Source organism: Acipenser ruthenus, chromosome 13 (assembly GCF_902713425.1).
Source record: "Acipenser ruthenus chromosome 13, fAciRut3.2 maternal haplotype, whole genome shotgun sequence".
NCBI lineage: Eukaryota > Metazoa > Chordata > Actinopteri > Acipenseriformes > Acipenseridae > Acipenser > Acipenser ruthenus.
This window is the reverse complement of record NC_081201.1, coordinates 28,106,697-28,126,311: the sequence shown is the minus strand read 5'-3', so window position 1 is coordinate 28,126,311 and position 19,615 is coordinate 28,106,697. Positions and strand designations below refer to the sequence as shown.

The following is a 19,615-nucleotide window of genomic DNA, read 5'->3' as shown; positions in this document are numbered from 1 at the left end:
TATTCCATAAAACAACAGATATTATTTAGACATTAACATATATAAAGCTCATCTGAATTGCCCATAATAAAGTAAATTGAGTCAATCCGAGACATTGCTTGATAAGGCCTATTTCCTTGTAGCTGTTGTGTAATTGTATAGGGATTTACAGTTTCTTGCTACAAGGGAGTGGATTCAATCAAAACGCACAGCACCGTTTTAGAACCCCTGTTTTTTCCCATGTTCTGTTGCACTATTCAAGTCAAAGTTATGAGTTAGGAGGACATATTTCAAATCTATCACACTGTAAAGGAACACAGCAAAAACATACTTTAATATTCTAAACACTTATAAAAAAACACACACATATGTTTACCACAAATCTAGAAATTTAGATTGTATGTTGCCATAGAACAGGAAACATCACAATCATTAAAGGGAAGTATCCTCACAGCACTGGAAACAATGTATAGAGTACAGATTGAAATCAAGCCAGATTGAATTCAGTCCTCATATAACTTCAGTTATGTAATAACATTAGAAACTGAAAAAGGACATAAGGCTAGATTCTCGAAAATCTTTTCTCCAAATCACCATAAATAATTGTTCTTTTTAGTAGGAAACCCTGAACTGAAAATGAAACTGCTTATTCTTTTAATTTACGAAGTTGTTTCTTATTGGTCATTTTGTGTTTTTTAATACATTTGTGCTGCTGGTGATTAAACGTACATCGTTTTCAGAACCCTGTCCTTAACGAATCCATATTTGGGGCCTATTATGGTATAACTTAAAAGGTCCTTGCTTGGGTACAGCGACACCAACAATTATTCCGACAGTTACTATAAATACAAATTTCCATACAAATTACAGTTAGGTCTAATTGTTATATTAAATTGGGATTAAATAACCCTATTCAATAATGTAGATATTATCTGTCAAACTTTTGACTATTGAAACTTACTGTAACGGAATAATGGTTGTAGCCATTGTATATTGCTGTTCAATATAACTGAATAGCATGCCCTATTGATATACAGTAACCCCTCCACCTAACACACTCACTCACACTCCAAAGTGTTGCTAAAAGTTCTCTTTTAAGACATACATGCACACACAAATACACAATACCACATGTTTCAAACTTCAGAAACATGCAATCATAGATGAGTAGTACCACTGCTATAGATCATTCATTTAAGCCCCGCTATACTGTATTGTATATATTGAATCTTTAAAGAAAACACACACACATACAATCTTCTTTGTGTTTTATTTTTCACAGTCTGTCCATGGTTTGTGCACTGTTTATTTTACTGTGGTTCTTGAAAGATTACAGCGGGGTCCTGTATCGACAGATGCCAAAATTTATATTTATATTATATAATGGGGTAACCATTTCTGTATTTAAAATTGAATCTGAGTTCTTTCCATTTTCAGAATATATCTGGCGTTCTATGTATTACTTTTATGACTAATGTACTTTGTCTTACTGTACATACCTGGTAGAAACTGCAACCCCCTAATACAGTATATCTACATATCCACATGCACACATACATAGCATGCATTGCTTTTAGTTAATTATAAAAATGATATTTTTTTATAACATTTTATTCCGTACATATCCACAGATCTGCCAACTTGTGAACCTTTTATTATAAAAAACGAGAATGTGTGAAGAGTATTTCTCAGAAGCCTGACAGGATTCACACCCATTGATCCGTGCCATGAAAGGTGTTGAATATACTTTTGTTTCCAGAGTGCACATTGGGGCTGCCATTTATGTGACTTGAGTTTTGTGTTTTCTAGGACCCTGCAAATATTTCAGAGACTTTGAAATTTGCAGACCTCACAAAATACACAAAACAGTACATACGTGTAAAATGACTACATTACCTATCACAGCACACCACATCAAATAGAAGAGTGCTGAGTTTAAATTTTGAAAAGAAAAAATGTTTGTGGAATTAAAATAGTTATTAGCAAAATATAATCAATGGTTTCACCTTTGTCTCTTTTTTTGCTTCACTTACTAATAATATTTTATGGAGGGAGGAGGATGTAAGTCTAAGCAGCTATTAAAACAACAAGAAGATAGAACGTGAATGGTGCTGTTAGGAAGGTTGTTAATCTGACAGACAGTTGCATCCTTAGAAAACGTGTAGCACAATCAAATATATAGGCTATAACACAGTTCCTTATCCCATATTCAACAACTAACAACGTGAAATGACATCGTATATATATATATATATATATATATATATATATATATATATATATATATATATATATATATATATATATATTAAGCATGGCACTGCATAGCTTGAACAAAAGTTATTGTATTTATTGCTCTTATTGTATTACTTGTATTGTAACACTTGAAATGTATTTGCTTACGATTGTAAGTCGCCCTGGATAAGGGCGTCTGCTAAGAAATAAATAATAATAATAATAATAATAATAATAATAATAATAATAATAATAATAATAATAATAATAATAATATCTATTTCTCTAAACCTATGCAGTACTAGACTATTGTTCAATTCTGTTGACAATTAACAAGGCTCTGTAGCAAGTTCACTATGTTAAAATAGGGAATGTACTTACCTCTCAGAATACATGTTTTCTTTCTTGTTATACATATATTTCGCTGTATATTATTATTATTATTTATAAATGTCAATGTATCCAACAATAACATCATGTTAAAATTCCTGTGAAAGTTGCATGCATTCTGCCAGCACTGGTGACTCAGAAAAGGGCCCCCTGCTTCCCATAAATTGATTGGTACAGTATAATTAGTGTGTAGCAGAAGTGAGCTATCAATTCCTGCAGAATAAAGACATGTCATTGGATTAGCGTCTCAACATCTGTTATCACGTTTTACAGTCAGCCGCTTCATACCCCAGAAGGGCACCTCAATCCCTCCTTTTTAGAACCAGTCCTGTGTTGAGAGTTTATTCATTGAATTTCTTTAGAATGAAGAAGATAAAGAAAGTTGATATTTCACTCTTCTTCACTTTTGTGCACGTCTGTCAGGGTAAGTACGTTTTAAAATTATTATTTCATGTAAAGATAAATACTGCATGCTAATCCTCTGTTCAGTAAGACTGTTATATAAGAGAGGTCAGTTTTGTTGCGTATGTTAAATGTTAAATTTTTTTTTTTTCAATCACTCTGCCTGCCTTTCTCTAGTCAGCAAGTGAGTCATTTCAGTTTTATACATAAAGATTTGTGTCTGTATTTTGTTAATATGGATAGGTAAAAGATATCAGACACTTTAACGGTTTGATTTATGTTTACATATAAGTTTAAATAATTCAATGCTATGTATATATTTATAGTAAAATTGGCTTGTTAAGATTTAAGTGTATAACTATTGTATATATATCTCCAATAAAGTTACACTTAAATATATGTTTGTTTTTTTTAGCTCAGGCAGACTATGCCCCCTATTTTTTCGATAATGGGCCCAATTCTAAGAATGGGAATATGGCATTATTCAGCATTCCAGAAGACACAGCCATTGGTAAGAATTCAAATATTAGTGTGCAAGGCAATGTGCCTTTTATGTTATGCAAAGCGTATTCTGAGGAAAATATACACTCAGCAGCTTATCTATGCAGAGCTAGGATGATGTGGTGGTCAACTGACCATCACTGGCAGTCAAACTACCCGGAATGACAAAGACACCAGTCATGTAGATGTTAACAGAAATGTACAATGTGTTTTTATTTTGTAATATGTGTACAAATTGTGAAAGAATCACCCTCACCGCAGTTCGTTCCCCTTTTTAAAACACTGACCCAACACACAGAAATGGATTTTTGAAAGCGCGGTTGCGCTATTTTTAATTAACAATACCAAAACAAACACCTAGCTCTTCTTTGAGCAATAACTAAAACAAAACAGGAACCTAAACTAAAAGTTGAACTTTGAAAGATATGTGGAAAACAAGAATATAGAATACAGGATCCTAGCAGGACGAACCACACCATGTAAACAAAAGTTGTTTATGTTCAAATTCTAACATTATTCTGTCTAACCTTAAATCACTAAACCTCATGTTAGTTTTGAGTTTAGCACGACAGTGTCAGTGTACTGTTGCATGTACAAACCATTTAAACAGCCCTTTCCTTAATGTACTGTACATTGCTTTAGGGGACAACATCTTTTAAAATAACGTTAAACATTACGATAAATGAATGTACAGTAAACCCATTTTATTATGTGACAATAAAGACTGTATCAGGACAATATCATCTTGCTCTTACATGTATTGTACATTGAACCAGCTGTACACTGTTGCGATGACTTTATTTTATAACACTTGCTGTATGCTGTACCTTGTATTTCACAGGCACGCAATTATATATTCTAAATGGAACTGACCCAGAAGGGGATCCAGTGACTTTTGGCATAGCTTTTGAACCAGGGTTCAAAGATTACTTTAAAGTGGATTCACAGACTGGAATTGTAACTTTAATAGAAGAACTCGACAGAGAAGTAAGTAAATCAACTAGAATATTTGTGAATGCTTTTCCACACCCGAACATCCACTACCCCGATAAGCCACTATAACATGTTTACATTTCTAGAGTTGGTATTCACAATGAACGTGGAATGTAAAGATACAGTTAGCATGTTTCCAAACAACATCATTGTCTAACGTTACAACAGGAGTTTTTTGTTTCCTCCGGTAGAAGCAGGATGAAGTGGAAGCTCTCATCAGTATTTCAGATGGTCTGAATAAGGTAAGTGTTTTAAGACGTTTTCCCTGAAATTCAATTCCGCACACCCCTAATCATAGTTCCAATAGTCTTGCACTAGGTACCTACAGTACTATTTGTACATTTGGTATCATTATAGTAGACTCAAAAAGCTAATGGTGTTGCTGAAAATATTAGACCATGTATCAGAAAATGCAAATCACAGATGACGGAGACATACTGTGCCATGTAGTCTTCATTTTCAGTATTTACATTTAACATGTTCAAAAAATGAATGGATGATTCATCCCAGGTGGCAAAGCCAGGAGAGAAATCATTGTCTTGGGATATATTAAAAAAGAGTATTGGGAATTTGAATATAAATTCATTACTCAAGCGATAATGGAATATACAGCTGCTTTGATGCCAAATCCAAGCTGTTTTATTTTGCACAACTGTGAGGGGTCTTTTTAACATGACTTGCGAAAGTTTTCTTCACAGTGTTTCTCATGTGCCAAAACGTGCGTCTGTGCTTTAAGCCAATTATACAATACATTAACTGTCAATACATTAACAAATAATATTTTTTAGGACTGCTCAGTGTTTAGTCACAAATGTTTTTAGGAGTTTTATTAATTATCTATTAAACATGTTGCATTGTAACTACACAACCATATGTGCACTCACTGTGTTACTGCAGTATAATTACTATTTAGTTAAGCCCCTTTCACACTGGGTACCCGGGTCAGGACCCAGTGTCATGCGGCTCGGGTACGCGATTTCACACTGCTTTCGATAAAGCAGGGTTGACCTGGGTGACAGGCGCAAGTGCAGAATGCGCGTATCAGTGCCCCAGAAGCAGGTTGTTACTGACGGCCCAAATGTTGATTAGAGCAAATGTTTCTACATCCCTGTTGCAATCTGGATCATGGTGTGTCTCAAAACTATGGCTAAACAGAATAAACAGAAACGTTCTTTGCGGAAGTGAAACTTTCACGCAGGCGTGGTTGTTGTAATATATAGTATATAGATTTAGGGCCTCTAAATAAGTGTTTTAACAATTTAAAGAGACAGTACACTTTTTAATTCGCAGATACAGCAAGATTCCATTCTCAGGTCATGGTAACGTAAATTCACCACAGGGCCAAACAAAAACAACTTATTCAAGACTATTTTATTTCAGGTGGTTGAAAAAGTAAGAATATTAGTGACAGATGCCAATGATGAAAGACCAGAGTTTGGGAACATGTCTTTTAATGTCAATGTCCCTGAGGTAAGTAAGTTGTATTATGTGAAAGGCTTTAATTAGGCACAATTCAGATGAGAGTCTGACTGAATGAAGACACTATAGGTATCTCATGGTTGTTTTTAGGCACATGCTTTAACAAAGCTCATAAATATTGTACAACTGTATCAATACTATTGTGTGTTGCTTCAAGCAGGGCTGGTCAAAATAGGCTAAAATATGACCTTGTTTAATTCCAACATTGGTGTGTGAAAATAATAATTGCACTATTGTGTTTAAAGACAATAACAGCAGTTCTCTTAAACGTAACATTAATATTGCTCTTTCTGATTACAAGGATACTCCGTCAGGAAGAAGTATATTTCAAACTCAGGCAGTGGATCGAGACAACGGTTCTGGAGGAAGTGTCACATATTATCTACAGGTATGGGGCGTTATTATTTGGCATGCTAACACTTAAATTTGAGCATACAAATTCCTTAATACAATTGTGCCTGTTAATAATTTAATACATCAAAGTGCTTTATTTCAAACAGTTTTCTTATACTTCATTTTCAAAACCATGCGTGTATAAACTGTATATATTTATGAAAGCCTCAATCAGGGCATGTAACTGTATTTAACACTTTTGTTTGTTTCTTTCAGAATAGCCATAATACCACATTTGCCATTGACAGACACAATGGAGTGCTTTGCATTAAAACGGGAGAAGCACTAGATTATGAAAAATCAAGAATGCATTTTGTTACAGTAGTAGCCAAGGTGAACCAAATATTACTTGTCCTGGAAACATGCCTTTCAATGGAAGTCTATACCAACTACAAAAGCAGAGCAGGCACTATCACCTATGTCTATACATTTACATTAGGAAGTTGAGTCCACTCTCTATATTGTACTGTACACTTTACAGTTTGAATGCTGTGTGAGTTCTGACCTAATACATATTTATTATACCTTAGGATGGTGGTGGAAAATTCAAGGGAAAATATCAGGTGCTGTCTTCTTCAGCTACTGTAACAATCAATGTGGTAGATGTTCAGGACACCCCACCTTCCTTTGTTGGCTTGCCTTATTATGGCTATGTATACGAGGACACATTATCAGTAAGTATAAAGGTCTTAGACACTCCCTGGCATTGTTTATTCTTTATAATGCATGGTTTTAAAATGACAAGATCCTTTATTTTTCCTAGGGATCAGAAGTCTTTACAGTAGTAGCCAATGATGGAGACCTTGGAAACCCTAATGCTATCCATTATTCTATCGTCAGTGGTATGGAAATAAATCAATAACCTTACAGTAAAGTGGCATATTTATGCATCTGTTTAGTACTTCTTTCATGGCTTTGATGTGTGTCCCCTCTTTACGTAGACTGGAAGGGATATAGTATTAATTAGAAAAATAAGAAACATTTACAATAAAAAGTAATAATGATGATAAACCAATTATAAATCCTACGTTATTTTCTGATGTTTGTCTTTAACAGGAAGTGATGATTCATTCATTATAAATAACACAAGTGGATCAATAATGGTTCTTGATTATCCGATCCATCTTAAGAAGGTGTTATATGAACTTAAAATCCAGGTAGGTCCAATTAAGCAATGAACTGAGATATACCGTATGCATTTTGTTCTGAGACAATGCAGTTTTAAGCTTTTACACTTGCATAATACGATGCATAAAGTATGCTGTATTTGTAGCATCACTGGGGATTAAGCCACTGCACAATTCAACTTTTCGTTGATTAAAATAAAAACATGCTAAGAAAATAGCATCTCATACAATATTAATTGCAGGTTGATGCATAGTATGACAAATCATTATTAAGAGCTGTTTATTGACGATATATATGTTTTCTTTTGATTCTAAAAGGCTTCAGAAGTAAGCCCAGAAGGCGATGTGGTTGCGCATGCATTTTCAATTGTAACTATTCGAGTTGTGGACTTGAACAACCATCCCCCAACATTCTATGGAGAAAATGGCCCTCAAAACAAGTTTGAACTTACTATGTATGAACATCCACCTGAAGGAGAGATACTGAGGGGGTTAAAAATAACTGTCAATGACTCTGATCAGGTAAAACAGTTTCAGGCTCCGTTATTAAGAGGTTAGTGTACCATTTGATGAAGAACACAAAGTAATGAGAAGTTTGAATGATGTTACCAATGGATTATTGGATAATCCTAGCTGGTTAAAGCTATGTTTAGCCAGAGAAAGTTAAAAAAAGGACCAACATGCATTTAATCTTAAGATTAGCTGGTAATTATAGCATTTCTCAATTCTAGACTCAATTCTATTATACTTTTATCAACTAATAGACTAAAGTCTCATTATTGTCTCATTATTTGAGTGTTTTTATTATGGTTCAACAATGCCCTTTGTTACTGGCTTTAAAATCTAATGTGAAAATGCTGAAGGCTATTTTTCTTTTTACATAAATTGTTGGTACACAGCAATGTTGTTATGCAACCAACTGATTAAATTAAATAGTATAATACAAAATTTGAAGGTTTAACTGTTAATTCCTGATTATATCGCCACTCAAAAAAAAAAGCCTTGTAAAGCTGTATACAAAAGGTATAGTACTAGTATTATGAGTGTATTAGCAGATAATTTATTTTTAATTAATTAACTATCCTTGCATACCCCTGAAATAAGTCTGGTTTCTTGCTGCATTTTAAAACCGTTGCTTCCTTTAGCCTCTGAATTAATTTAAAGACATCCAGATCCCAACTTCTCACATTCATGAATAATGAGAATGACAAATGTAGTAACCTGATATCTTGTGAAACATATGTTTATAAAATATCTGCTGGTTGTTTAAAAAATATCACACATGTTAGTAATACATAATGGGCAACATTTTGAAGCAGTTAAAAAAGGAAAGGCCACGTGAATATTTTTCTATGACAATAACAAGTGTCTATTGAATAATTGTACTGCTTCAATAATTGTACTGCTAGTTAGTTAGACTAAGAAATGGCTTTGCATTTACTTCAAAACAGGGCCTTTTGTCAGCATTCATAGTCCTAGGATGAATTATTAACCCTCATAAGGACATGTTGGAAAACTGACTTTCCTGGTAAACTGGGGTTCAACCGGACCCCAGCAATAAAACAACATATAAGTAACAACTGGAGTAAATGAATGAATGAAAATTTGTATATGAACACTTTATTTGCTTTTCCTTAACTTCTAGCCATCGTTTGGTATAATGTGAGCACAGCTGTCTCCTAGCAAGTGAAGGCGCCACTGTATTCTGGACACTGTAGTTTATTCTAGGAACATGTCACATTCACGAGAGATATCATTGCAAAGCCCCAAGCCTCCTCTTTCATTTGTATTCCTAGCTCTTTCCGTTTTTGAGTTACAGGCACTTGAACACACCTACCGATTTGCTGTGTGTCACAGCACTGGAGCACTGAATGAGGGGGTGGTAGAAAGTACACATACGGGCATGCCTGACATCAATGGAAAGCGCAAAGCCTGCACTTTTAAATGACGTTGAAACCGGAACGCTATCTGTTGAAGCGACCGAGTAATAGGCAACAAACGAAACTTAGGAGCTGACTCAAGGGCAGCAGTGTGGAGTAGTGGTTAGGGCTCTGGACTCTTGACCGGGGGGTTGTGGGTTCAATCCTAGGTGGGGGACACTGCTGCTGTACCCTTGAGCAAGGTACTTTACCTAGATTGCTCCAGTAAAAATCCAACTGTATAAATGGGTAATTGTATGTAAAAAATAATGTGATATCTTGTAACAATTGTAAGTCACCCTGGATAAGGGCGTCTGCTAAGAAATAAATAATAATAATAATAATAATGTCACATGACTCAAGCCTTAATTTCGGTTTGCTGTAGTACGTCATTGGAAAGCTCTAATTCTATACTTTCAATACACTACACCTAAAACAATTTGGGAAATTCAACCAAGCTACCTGGACTAGAATTAACCTTTGCATAGTGTAACAGGATGGGTGCCTGACAACTATCAAAAAGGAAACAAAAATCAAGTCACTAGATCCACATAATGACTGATACTAAAGCACCATGGGGTCTGAATGGACCCCAGGTTACCTTATGTGGGTTAAGTTTTAAATTCTAATAACTACTTTTACAAATACCTAAAAGACACTATTTTTGTGTGGTAACATGCAACATTTGTCCCAACAAAATGTCTAAATGCATGATATTATCCAATGTGTTTTATTTACCTAGGGAGCCAATGCTAAATTCAGCCTCAGGCTGGTGGGTCCACGGGGCATCTTCAGAGTTGTCCCACAAACAGTACTGAATGAAGCACAAGTCACAGTAATAGTGGACAATTCTGAAGCTATAGACTATGAGAAGTACCAGTTCTTATCCTTCAAGGTATGAATGAATCAATAGAATTAGCTTTTTTATTTTATTTTCACATGACTGATTTTCTTGTGAGGAATTGTGTGCTTGTTTTTGTGTCTCTGGTTAGTGTCCTCTGGAGGCTAAGTTGAGACCACCCAGCTCATTGTACTTGTTTCTTGACCTTTATTCAAACCCAGGTGTTGCAAAGTGGCAGCACAATATCAACATGCTTTTGATTTCCTGTGCATATACATGTTCTGTTTGGGGGATTTCAGATGAGTTTAAAACTAAATCAAAAGTTCACACTATCTTGAATTATAAAAGCCCTGTGAGGTTGTCTTTGTTTTATAAATGAACATTGACAAATTCAAATGCCATACTTTTCCACTGTTATAGCTTCTTGCTGTTGAAATCGATACTCCTGAAAAATTCAGTTCGACTGCTGATATTGTTATCCATCTGCTGGATACAAATGACAACATTCCCTGGTTCTCTATAGACTATTACATCGCCAGAATTCCCGAAAACTCACCCGGTGGCTCCAATGTGGTCTCTGTAACAGTGAGTATTATATCACTTGGAATTAGGGTTAGGGTTAGGGTCAGGGTTAGGGTAAACATCTAACATTTGACAACATTACCAACTAACAGTATCCACAAGCAATTTATTAAATGGCTTTAAGTAATCTTCCACATGTTTATGGTTTCATTCGGTTGTATAATAAAAAGTACTTGATCTGTAAAAGCTTAACACTTGACGTTAGTGCCAATAATAGCATCAAAATACATGCTGTTTTCTCTGACATGTTTACACTTAATATTAAATAGGCCTAAATCAGTGGTTATTTATTGTTATAATTTTTTTTTTTTTTTTTAAATGTAGTTCCAATATTTAGATTTAAAAAGTTTGCCTACAGTCGTCTCTAACCGAGCTCAGTTCACTATTATTACTATGGTGTGGTTCCAGTCTTCAATCAGCTTGCAATATAAACTCCTAGTCAAGCACAGTATCTTTTTTATTTGCATTGTTGCCCCTCCTTTCCTCCTCATCACCACATCTGCCACTGATGCTCGGCAGCAAAAAAAACCTTTTTCATACGAATAGTTCACGAAATTCTGTGAGTCATACTAGGCTGTGTTTGTATAATGACACTTGTATTTCAGCTGGTGGTGTCAACCAATGTATTATCATATTGAACAATAACAAAGACAGTTACAGATTATTACCTAAAGATCATCAGTCCTTGACTGAGCGACAAAATACAGATTTAAAATGATGTTTGAAAAGAAACAGAACCGTTCACCAGGAAGCCCCCTTAATACTGACGAATTACCCTGATGAAACCCTTAGCCTAACATGCACTGGAGCTGAGTAGAGTTGGAACCAATATTGCAGTGGTATCTTTCTGTGTCACTAATACTCCTGACATTGTATAGAAGTTTATTACCAGTGTGTATTGGTTAAACCATTGTGATGTAAACCATGGTACCATTTTACCAATGCTTCATACTGTACCCCTGTTGAAGCCATTGTGCTATGTTTAACCAGTACTGAATCACTGTTGATTTAGTTTATAATCTGTATTTTCAATTGCAGGCTACAGATCCTGATTCTGGCCTGTGGGGTGAGGTCAAATATTCCATCTACGGTTCTGGATCGGATCTGTAAGTAGAATTATCAACTATAAATTTGAATAAGAGGCTGGTAAACCTGTATCTCTACAAGTTTTTCATAATATGGTTACTATAGTGTGGTTTCTACAAAACTACAAAAAGTTAGGCAATTAAACTGTATTTTTAAAGTTCCTTGTGGTTCGAGTTGTACAACCACTGAGATAACTTCTAGATAGTGTAATTGAACCAGTTTCACATTGTCACCAGTCCTCGTCTGACAGTGCGAACAGAAGCGAGCACAAGCCTACTGAGCCACTGTGACACCAGAAACTTCCTCTGCTTAATCTTGTAATTGGATGAAGAAAGACGAGCATGGTTGTCTCACACGTAACAGGGCCAATTAACTTAAAATGTGACAGCTGGTGTTAAGAAGATTCTGGAGTTCTGTAAACAAGGAAATATACAGTAATTTATGCACAGCTCATACCTCATAGGAGGGGTCTAATTATAGACGTGAGAAAAGCAGCAGCTACAAGAAAACATGTTAGATCTCACAAGGAGCTAACTGCAAGAAATCAGAAATTAGAATGAAATGGTGTCAGCACAGATGATTTTCTGTGGATAAGATGTCCTTCTCAGCATAAAGAATGTCTAGCAAACATAAACCAAATTAGTTGCATCAACATTTGAATCACACCTATTTTGCGTCTTTCCTTCTTATATTATAAGCTTCTCAGACAGTTGTCCAAGATCAATTTCTGCTACATTAACAAGTAAAAGCGGTTGTTCTGTCTCGTTGTTATTATTATATTGATCACAATTCAGACATTTCTGATAGTCATTATATGAGGACTGTCCCATTTTGTTTATTAAAGGACATGTACAGTGTGTCTCTTTGCTGTAACCAATTTTCTAATGTAGAGCCTCATTTTGTTTCAGCAATTTCTTCATGGAGAAAACATCGATATGTGTAATCTCCCAATTAATTACTGTAAAAATGAAATAATGGGATTTATTCTTTTGCTCCCTTCTTCTCTTCTAGGTTTCTTATTCATCCATCAACAGGAAACATCTATACACAGCCATGGACAACACTAGACACAGAGCTGAAATCCAAGTACAATTTTTATGTGAAGGCAGAAGATACAGAAGGGAAATATAGCTTGGCTGAGGTCTTTGTAACAGTTCTGGACATGAATGACCACTCTCCTGAGTTTAACGAAAACATTCTTGAGAAGACTATGATTATTGGGGCACCAGTGAAAATAAAGGTGTGGAAGTTCTTTTTCACATAATTTCAGAGCATTCTGTGTATAATGTGTGTGCCAGAATACTATAACCCAATTATACTGCACACCTTGTGAATAACATGCAACCTATATATAACACACATAAATATGTAAAAAGGTGCAGAGGTAGTATTTTAGAACAAAAGTCCTTCTGTACATTTAAGAATATAGCGTCCACTAGCTTTAGCTGCATGACTGAGCAGCTTTGTATTGTATCCAATAATATACACTTCGGAGTTGCCAACTGTCCAGGGATAATCCTAAGATTTAACCTCTATTCTGAGGTCCCGTGAGCAACTCTCGATAATGGCAGCTGTGAGAGGGAGGGGTTTAGATGGAATAAACACAAGTCCCAGTTCGCTCACCGATAGTTTGTTTTGTCACTTGCTCTCTCCGCGGTGTCCCCGGCTTTCACAATCCTGCACTCGGATCTTGGTTTAGAAATCAGCTGGGGAAAACACAACACCACCGTCAGCTCTCTGCATTACCATCCAGCACTGCACAAGTCCACACAGTTTCCCTTATGTACCCCAGGCCAGTCCTCTATTGATCCGTCACAGCCAACCGCCTTTCAGTTGTGCGTGTGACCTAACCCGGCTTTGATATTAGTGCAACCTGAAACACCTGTGTTTCCGACCTTTCCAAGATGGCTGCCTATGGCATGCTCCATCTTGGTGAGGCCGCATGAGTAGCTCGCTTTAGTGCCTTCACCTGTCGGGAGGCCAGATTTCACCCCTTTTACCATCCTTCACCCCTTTTATAATCCTTCACCCTGACACACACATTTGCAGTAAATCACTATGGACTGAAGTTCCCCTGCTCACATCCACCTTGCAACAACCATGATCACAAAATGCACCTTTGCTTGCTTAGGTAAGAGAGACCCCTATTGGTTAGACCTAACACAGCAGAGCATCTTACAATGTTTTAGGGTGAAAATATTATGATATTAAACAGGAAATCAATGACAAATACAAAACATTCCCAGGTCCAAATCATTTTGCTTTCTCAACATATAAGATCTTTTTTTTAAAGGTACACTTATTTTTTGCTACAACTTGTTTTATAATTAACTGAATTTAGCCAGTATTTTCTTTGCTTAAGCATTGCACCAGCAAAACAGGAACAAAAGAACACTTTCTAATGACTTTCTTCATGTCCCCAGGCAATAGATGACGATGCAGAGGAGCCTAACAATGTCGTTGAATACTCCATAATGCAATCAGATCCAGATAATATTTTTGACATAAACATAGACACTGGAGAGATCAAGCTGAAATCTTACATCAAGTCAATGGACATTGTTCAGAACATTACAAAGCAAAAGGATTGCAAGTGGTCGGTGGTGGTCCAGGCTAAAGACAGAGGCTCACCATCCTTCAGCACCACTGCTGTGGTGAAGATTGACATCACAGAGGCGGTAAGATTACATCAAGCGTAGCCCAGATAACACTGCTAAGCTCAGATGCTGTAGAAGCTAATACTTAATATACAAGGAGAAATGAAGAGGGAGAGAGAGCAAAAACACTACTGCAGTAGTAATAAAACTAAATCAATACTGTGTAAGGAATGCCATTCATTGTGGTCTTTTATGCTACTGTATAGCTCGATTATATGTTGTCCCACATAGGCCCTCTCTTGCTCTTAAATATTTGCTAAATAATCTAGTGTTTTGGATGTGTTCACCTGTTTATTTGAAGTAGGACACAAGATATGCTAAGGCACATTAGCATTTGACTGTACATCCTGTGTATTATTTTTTTTCTTTTTCAAACATTAACTTTTAGCTAAAGTATTATCAATGGTTTATATTTATATGTGAATAGGCCTTTTTGTTGCATGTTGAACACAGATCTCTTGCCTACTATAATTATCAGTTATCAGCTCATTCCCTCCTAACTTCCAGACTGAGGTCTGAACTAAATCCAAGTTTATGCCACTACAATAAGTTTGATTTCAATCAAACCCCAGTCAAATTAAGTTGAAAACTTGTATGCATTTTCTCTCAGTAGCATAGCTGCTTTGCTTGCTAAGTTGTTTCTAAGTTGTATTATTTACAGATCAAATCACGGGTAAAAACATACTTAACGGGCCTCCAAAAGCGTCCTGGGAAAATGGTTGTGATTTTTGTGGCCACAGTCATCTCCAGCATTGCATTAACAGTTGTTATTTCTACTCTCATGTATTGGAAAGCTGTGAAAAGATCTCAAATCCATCCAAAGGGCAGGATCAGAAGAACTATCCGGAGGCCCAATCCATAATGTTTGCCAGTCCACTTTGTTCATTCATTTGTCCTTAATATGTAATTAAGAGGATTCTATATTGGAGAAAATAATCACATTTTTCATTATGTTCTAATACGTGTTTTGTCTGTAAAAGAGTACAGGAGCACACTTTTTTTTGTAAATATAATAAACAGGTGGGTTTTCAGTGTACAAAGCGTTCTCACAATTTCCACTAATGTGTTTAAGTAAATGCTAAATCTGCAGGGCCTGTAAGATGTTTTATGTGGTCATTAGGATCAGTATTATTTTAGATATTACATTTGTTTGTTGATATATCAATGTAATTATAGAAACTCATTAAGGTGTACATTGTTATTCTTCTATAACATCCACCCTCTAAAGCCATTTTATTTTCTGAAAAATTAAACATGTTTATATGATCAAATATTAACCCAACACTATGATTTTCTTGTATTTAAAATAAATAAATAAGATAGATAGATAGATAGATAGATTATTAGATAGATAGATAGATAGATAGATAGATAGATCGATAGATAGATAGATAGATAGATAGATAGATAGATGGCAGTGTCCAATATTAATATAATAATTTAAAAAAAGCTCCCACCATGTAATTCTATCAATAAATAAATAAATAAATAATGTCACTGAAACCCTTGTGGGCTATATATTACATGCAACCAGATATATAAAATGACATACATTTTAAGAAATATGTTAATTATTATTATTGATATAGAAGATGTGGCAGGTTGGCTGTAGTGGGTGACGACAGACCAGGAAGTAAAGGTAACATACACAGCAACTGCATATGCGGTACGATAGCAAAACAAAGAGAGCTTGTTTGTTCACAATTGTGTCCAAATATATGTCTTCAAATGACTATTGAGGACAAATTCAGTCCTATGGATTTGATATGTGTTCTGTTTGTGCTCTTTTACAGACTCAGCTCAAGGGGCCTATGGCAGCCTTTTTATTTCAAAGTAGGGATAATCCCATGAAAGCCCTAGGCGTGCTCGCTGGTGTCATTTGCGTTATGGTACTCCTAACAGTCTTGATCTCCACTGCAATGTTCATGCGCAACAAAACAAACAACAGGATCATGCCTGCCCGGCACATCATTAAAAAGAGGCCCAAAGACTATCGCTCGAGGACGGTCAGGACCGGGTGGTTAATATTCAAATGCTCCAACAGCCCTTCCGAGAAGTTTGTCGCTGAGGATCCGGAGCAGAACAGGGAGAATCTGAACTGCAACAAGAACATGCAGCCGACAGCGCCGCTCCCTTGTGCCCCTGCCTTGCCCCCACCGGCCCTATATCTGCCCAAACAAAACAAGCAAGAGTGGAGCGTCCCTACAGTGTCAGGGTCTGTGGCATCCAAATCCAAGAGGCAGTCACGCGAAAACAACAGCCCCAATGTCAGCGCTGCGCTGATGTCTGAGCTCAAGATGAAGCTGCAGAGAAAGATGATGGAGAGCAACACTTCTCACTATTAATCATAATAATGTGCTTCTTTACAGTGCTGCACATGGTGCACTTCGTGTGAGTCAGTGTCCAAGTGTGAAGATTGCTGATGTTGTCAGTCAAATGCTTTCTTGAAAGGAACTAAAATACAATAGCACTTAGGATGTTTGCTCTTTTTCCTTTTTAAGATGAACTGGCCTTATGTTAACACAACACCTTTTCAGAACTGTCTCCAGGGAGACTGATGTTGTTGATGTTTGCTTGTTTCCAAAGAGGAAACTATTGTTTTTTAGTACAGTTTATAATGGACACATTAAGTAATATTTTGAAAACATGCTAGGCAGCAGTTTTACTGTTGAAAAATGATGCAGAACTATGAAAGCATTTTTTTTATGAAGGAGGAATGGAGAGATTTTGCATGGCATAAATAAGCATTTAATTGAAATGCAAATGCACATTTACTGAAGTGAATTTACATGTTGATAAAAAGTCAATAATAATAATAATAATAATAATAATAATAATAATAATAATAATAATAATAATAATAAAGATATGCTGTAAGGGTGCTTGTGTTTACCCACTATTAGACTGCTTTTGTATTTTTGTGCTCATATTCCATATGTATATTAATGAAAACTTATATTGGTAGTTTCGTGGTCCAACAAATATTTAAGACAGAAAAGGCTATGTTTGATAGGTTTTAACATATTACTGATATTTGTCTAATTTGATTTCATTCCCTTATTACTCATTTATTAACATGTAACTGAACTTTATAATAGATAGACATATTCAAATATACCACCTCTAATGACCATAGGTCCAATGGTGAAGCTTAAACCAAAGTAGTGTCGTCTGTAGCAAAATTTAAAAAACCAATCAGATTATGAGAAGGCAGGTTATGCTATTCCTTCTATTTCATAAAGTGTATTCTTTAAGGTAACGGTAAAATACTCTGTGATCACAAAGAAAAAAGTAAGATTTTTTAAAGTAATAATAACTGTTCAACAAAGTGATAACAAAGCAACATTAGCTATCCTGTAGCCATGTTGCTGTTTTACCAGTCCTTCACAGCTTCTTTGTATTGTATGCCAATTCTGTGTATTAATATTATTGTATGTAAAAGTAAACGGTTCAAATGGTTAAATTACTAGTCTTAAACTGGTTTTAAAGTAAATAAAATAAGTATTTAAATAAATGATAACCAATGCTTTAAAAGTAAAGTTTTATTCCTATTAGCAGTAGCAACGTTATCAGTATTTTGTACTTTGTTTTTTGATCAGTATTGGTTTGTTGCTTCTTGCCAAACTTGCAGTAAAACAATATTTATATAAGTATACATGTAAGTACAGTATACATGCTTATACATTAATTGTCCTAAATAAATAAATACATAAATAAATAAACTTCTGTAATGTTTAATGCATTTGGAACAATAAGTGATGTTTGTACACTGTTCTTATCAGTTGGCATCCAATTTCCTCGTCTTTCCTTTGTGATTGAAAAAGGGCCCAGCTGTCCCAGAGAATATGGCAGGATAATACTGAAGTCTTAGGGAATGTTACATCTGTACCATATGTTACTGGTGATTAATGAAGTCTTCCAAGAGAGGAGAGCCATAGAATTAACTCTATATTCCATAATGTTGTTTTCAGTCATTATTATTATTATTATTGTTGTTGTTGTTGTTGTTGTTGTTGTTGTTGTTGTTGTTGTTGTTGTTGTTGTTGTTATTATTATTATTATTATTATAACTGTAAGATGTGTGGTGATTCCAAGATTGCCCTGAAACAACTATAGATTTAAATCACTGAAGGGATCTCAATATTGCAATAAATATGATCATTCTACCATCTAAAAATGTAAGTAGACTAATATGTATATTATTATTATTTTTTAAATCTGAATTCTGAGACATTTACATGCACATTACCTGCTGAATGTACATACATTTTGCCACAGTATATAGCATATTACTTGCTATATACTGTAAACTTACAGATCTAATTAGAGCAACATTTCCAATATCTTTAGTACATTACCTTCCTGTTGTTTTAATATTTGTATGTGTATAATTTTTATAAATAGCTGCATGCCCATTTTTCACTGCTTACTATATGTGGCGTTATTGTTAACAATTGTATACATAGTGAAAATAACGTGTTTATATCATGAGGAGTCTTAACTGCCATTTAAAACTACAGACTGTAAAATTGAGTATTACTGTACATATTCAATCAAAAAACAAAACAAAAAAAGGTTAGAACCAGCTTAACATTGACGTGTATCTTTCAGTGTTGTGTTTATTTCAATTTATTGTTTTTATAAATAAAATCTAAGATTATAACTGAACATAGATTTGTGCTTATTTAAAGCAAAATATGTTGGAATGGCAGTACGTAAAGAATGGATGATAATAGAGTCACACATTATAACCAGTATTCCCAGCATACTGCAGCTTGCATTTACATAAATTATATTCAGATTTTGCCTTTTAATGTTGGACCTGGTAGCTTTCTACCTACTGTATGTTCTTTATGATGGAATGGCAGCCAGACTCTATTGATATGGAATAATGAATTATCTGTTTTGGGGGGAAAAAATGCTTTTTAATTGAATTGAAAGAATATACACAATTACTAATGGGGGTCTTAAATATGTGGTTGGGAAACCGCAGCTTCTAGGAGACATTTGCCAGGGAAACAAAATTAAAAC

General features: G+C 35.1%; 1 protein-coding gene across 4 annotated transcripts; it reads left to right on the top strand.

Annotated features, from left to right (window-relative positions):
- The first annotated feature begins 2,861 nt into the window (after window positions 1–2,861).
- Window positions 2,862–19,252, top strand: cdhr1a (cadherin-related family member 1a). 4 transcript variants are annotated; one of them, XM_034030250.3, is made up of 17 exons: window positions 2,862–3,028; window positions 3,422–3,517; window positions 4,349–4,494; window positions 4,692–4,742; window positions 5,881–5,970; window positions 6,281–6,367; window positions 6,589–6,705; window positions 6,903–7,046; window positions 7,136–7,214; window positions 7,429–7,529; window positions 7,818–8,021; window positions 10,161–10,313; window positions 10,680–10,844; window positions 11,880–11,947; window positions 12,939–13,167; window positions 14,351–14,605; window positions 16,378–19,252. In XM_034030250.3, exons 1-17 carry the CDS (start codon window positions 2,968–2,970, stop codon window positions 16,927–16,929), a joined length of 2,598 nt encoding a protein of 865 aa, XP_033886141.1. In that variant the 5' UTR covers window positions 2,862–2,967; the 3' UTR covers window positions 16,930–19,252. The 4 variants fall into 4 exon arrangements, with proteins under 4 accessions (XP_033886141.1, XP_058840990.1, XP_058840991.1 ...); XM_058985007.1 differs by lacking the exon at window positions 6,589–6,705; XM_058985008.1 differs by lacking the exon at window positions 10,161–10,313.
- Window positions 19,253–19,615: the final 363 nt, after the last annotated feature.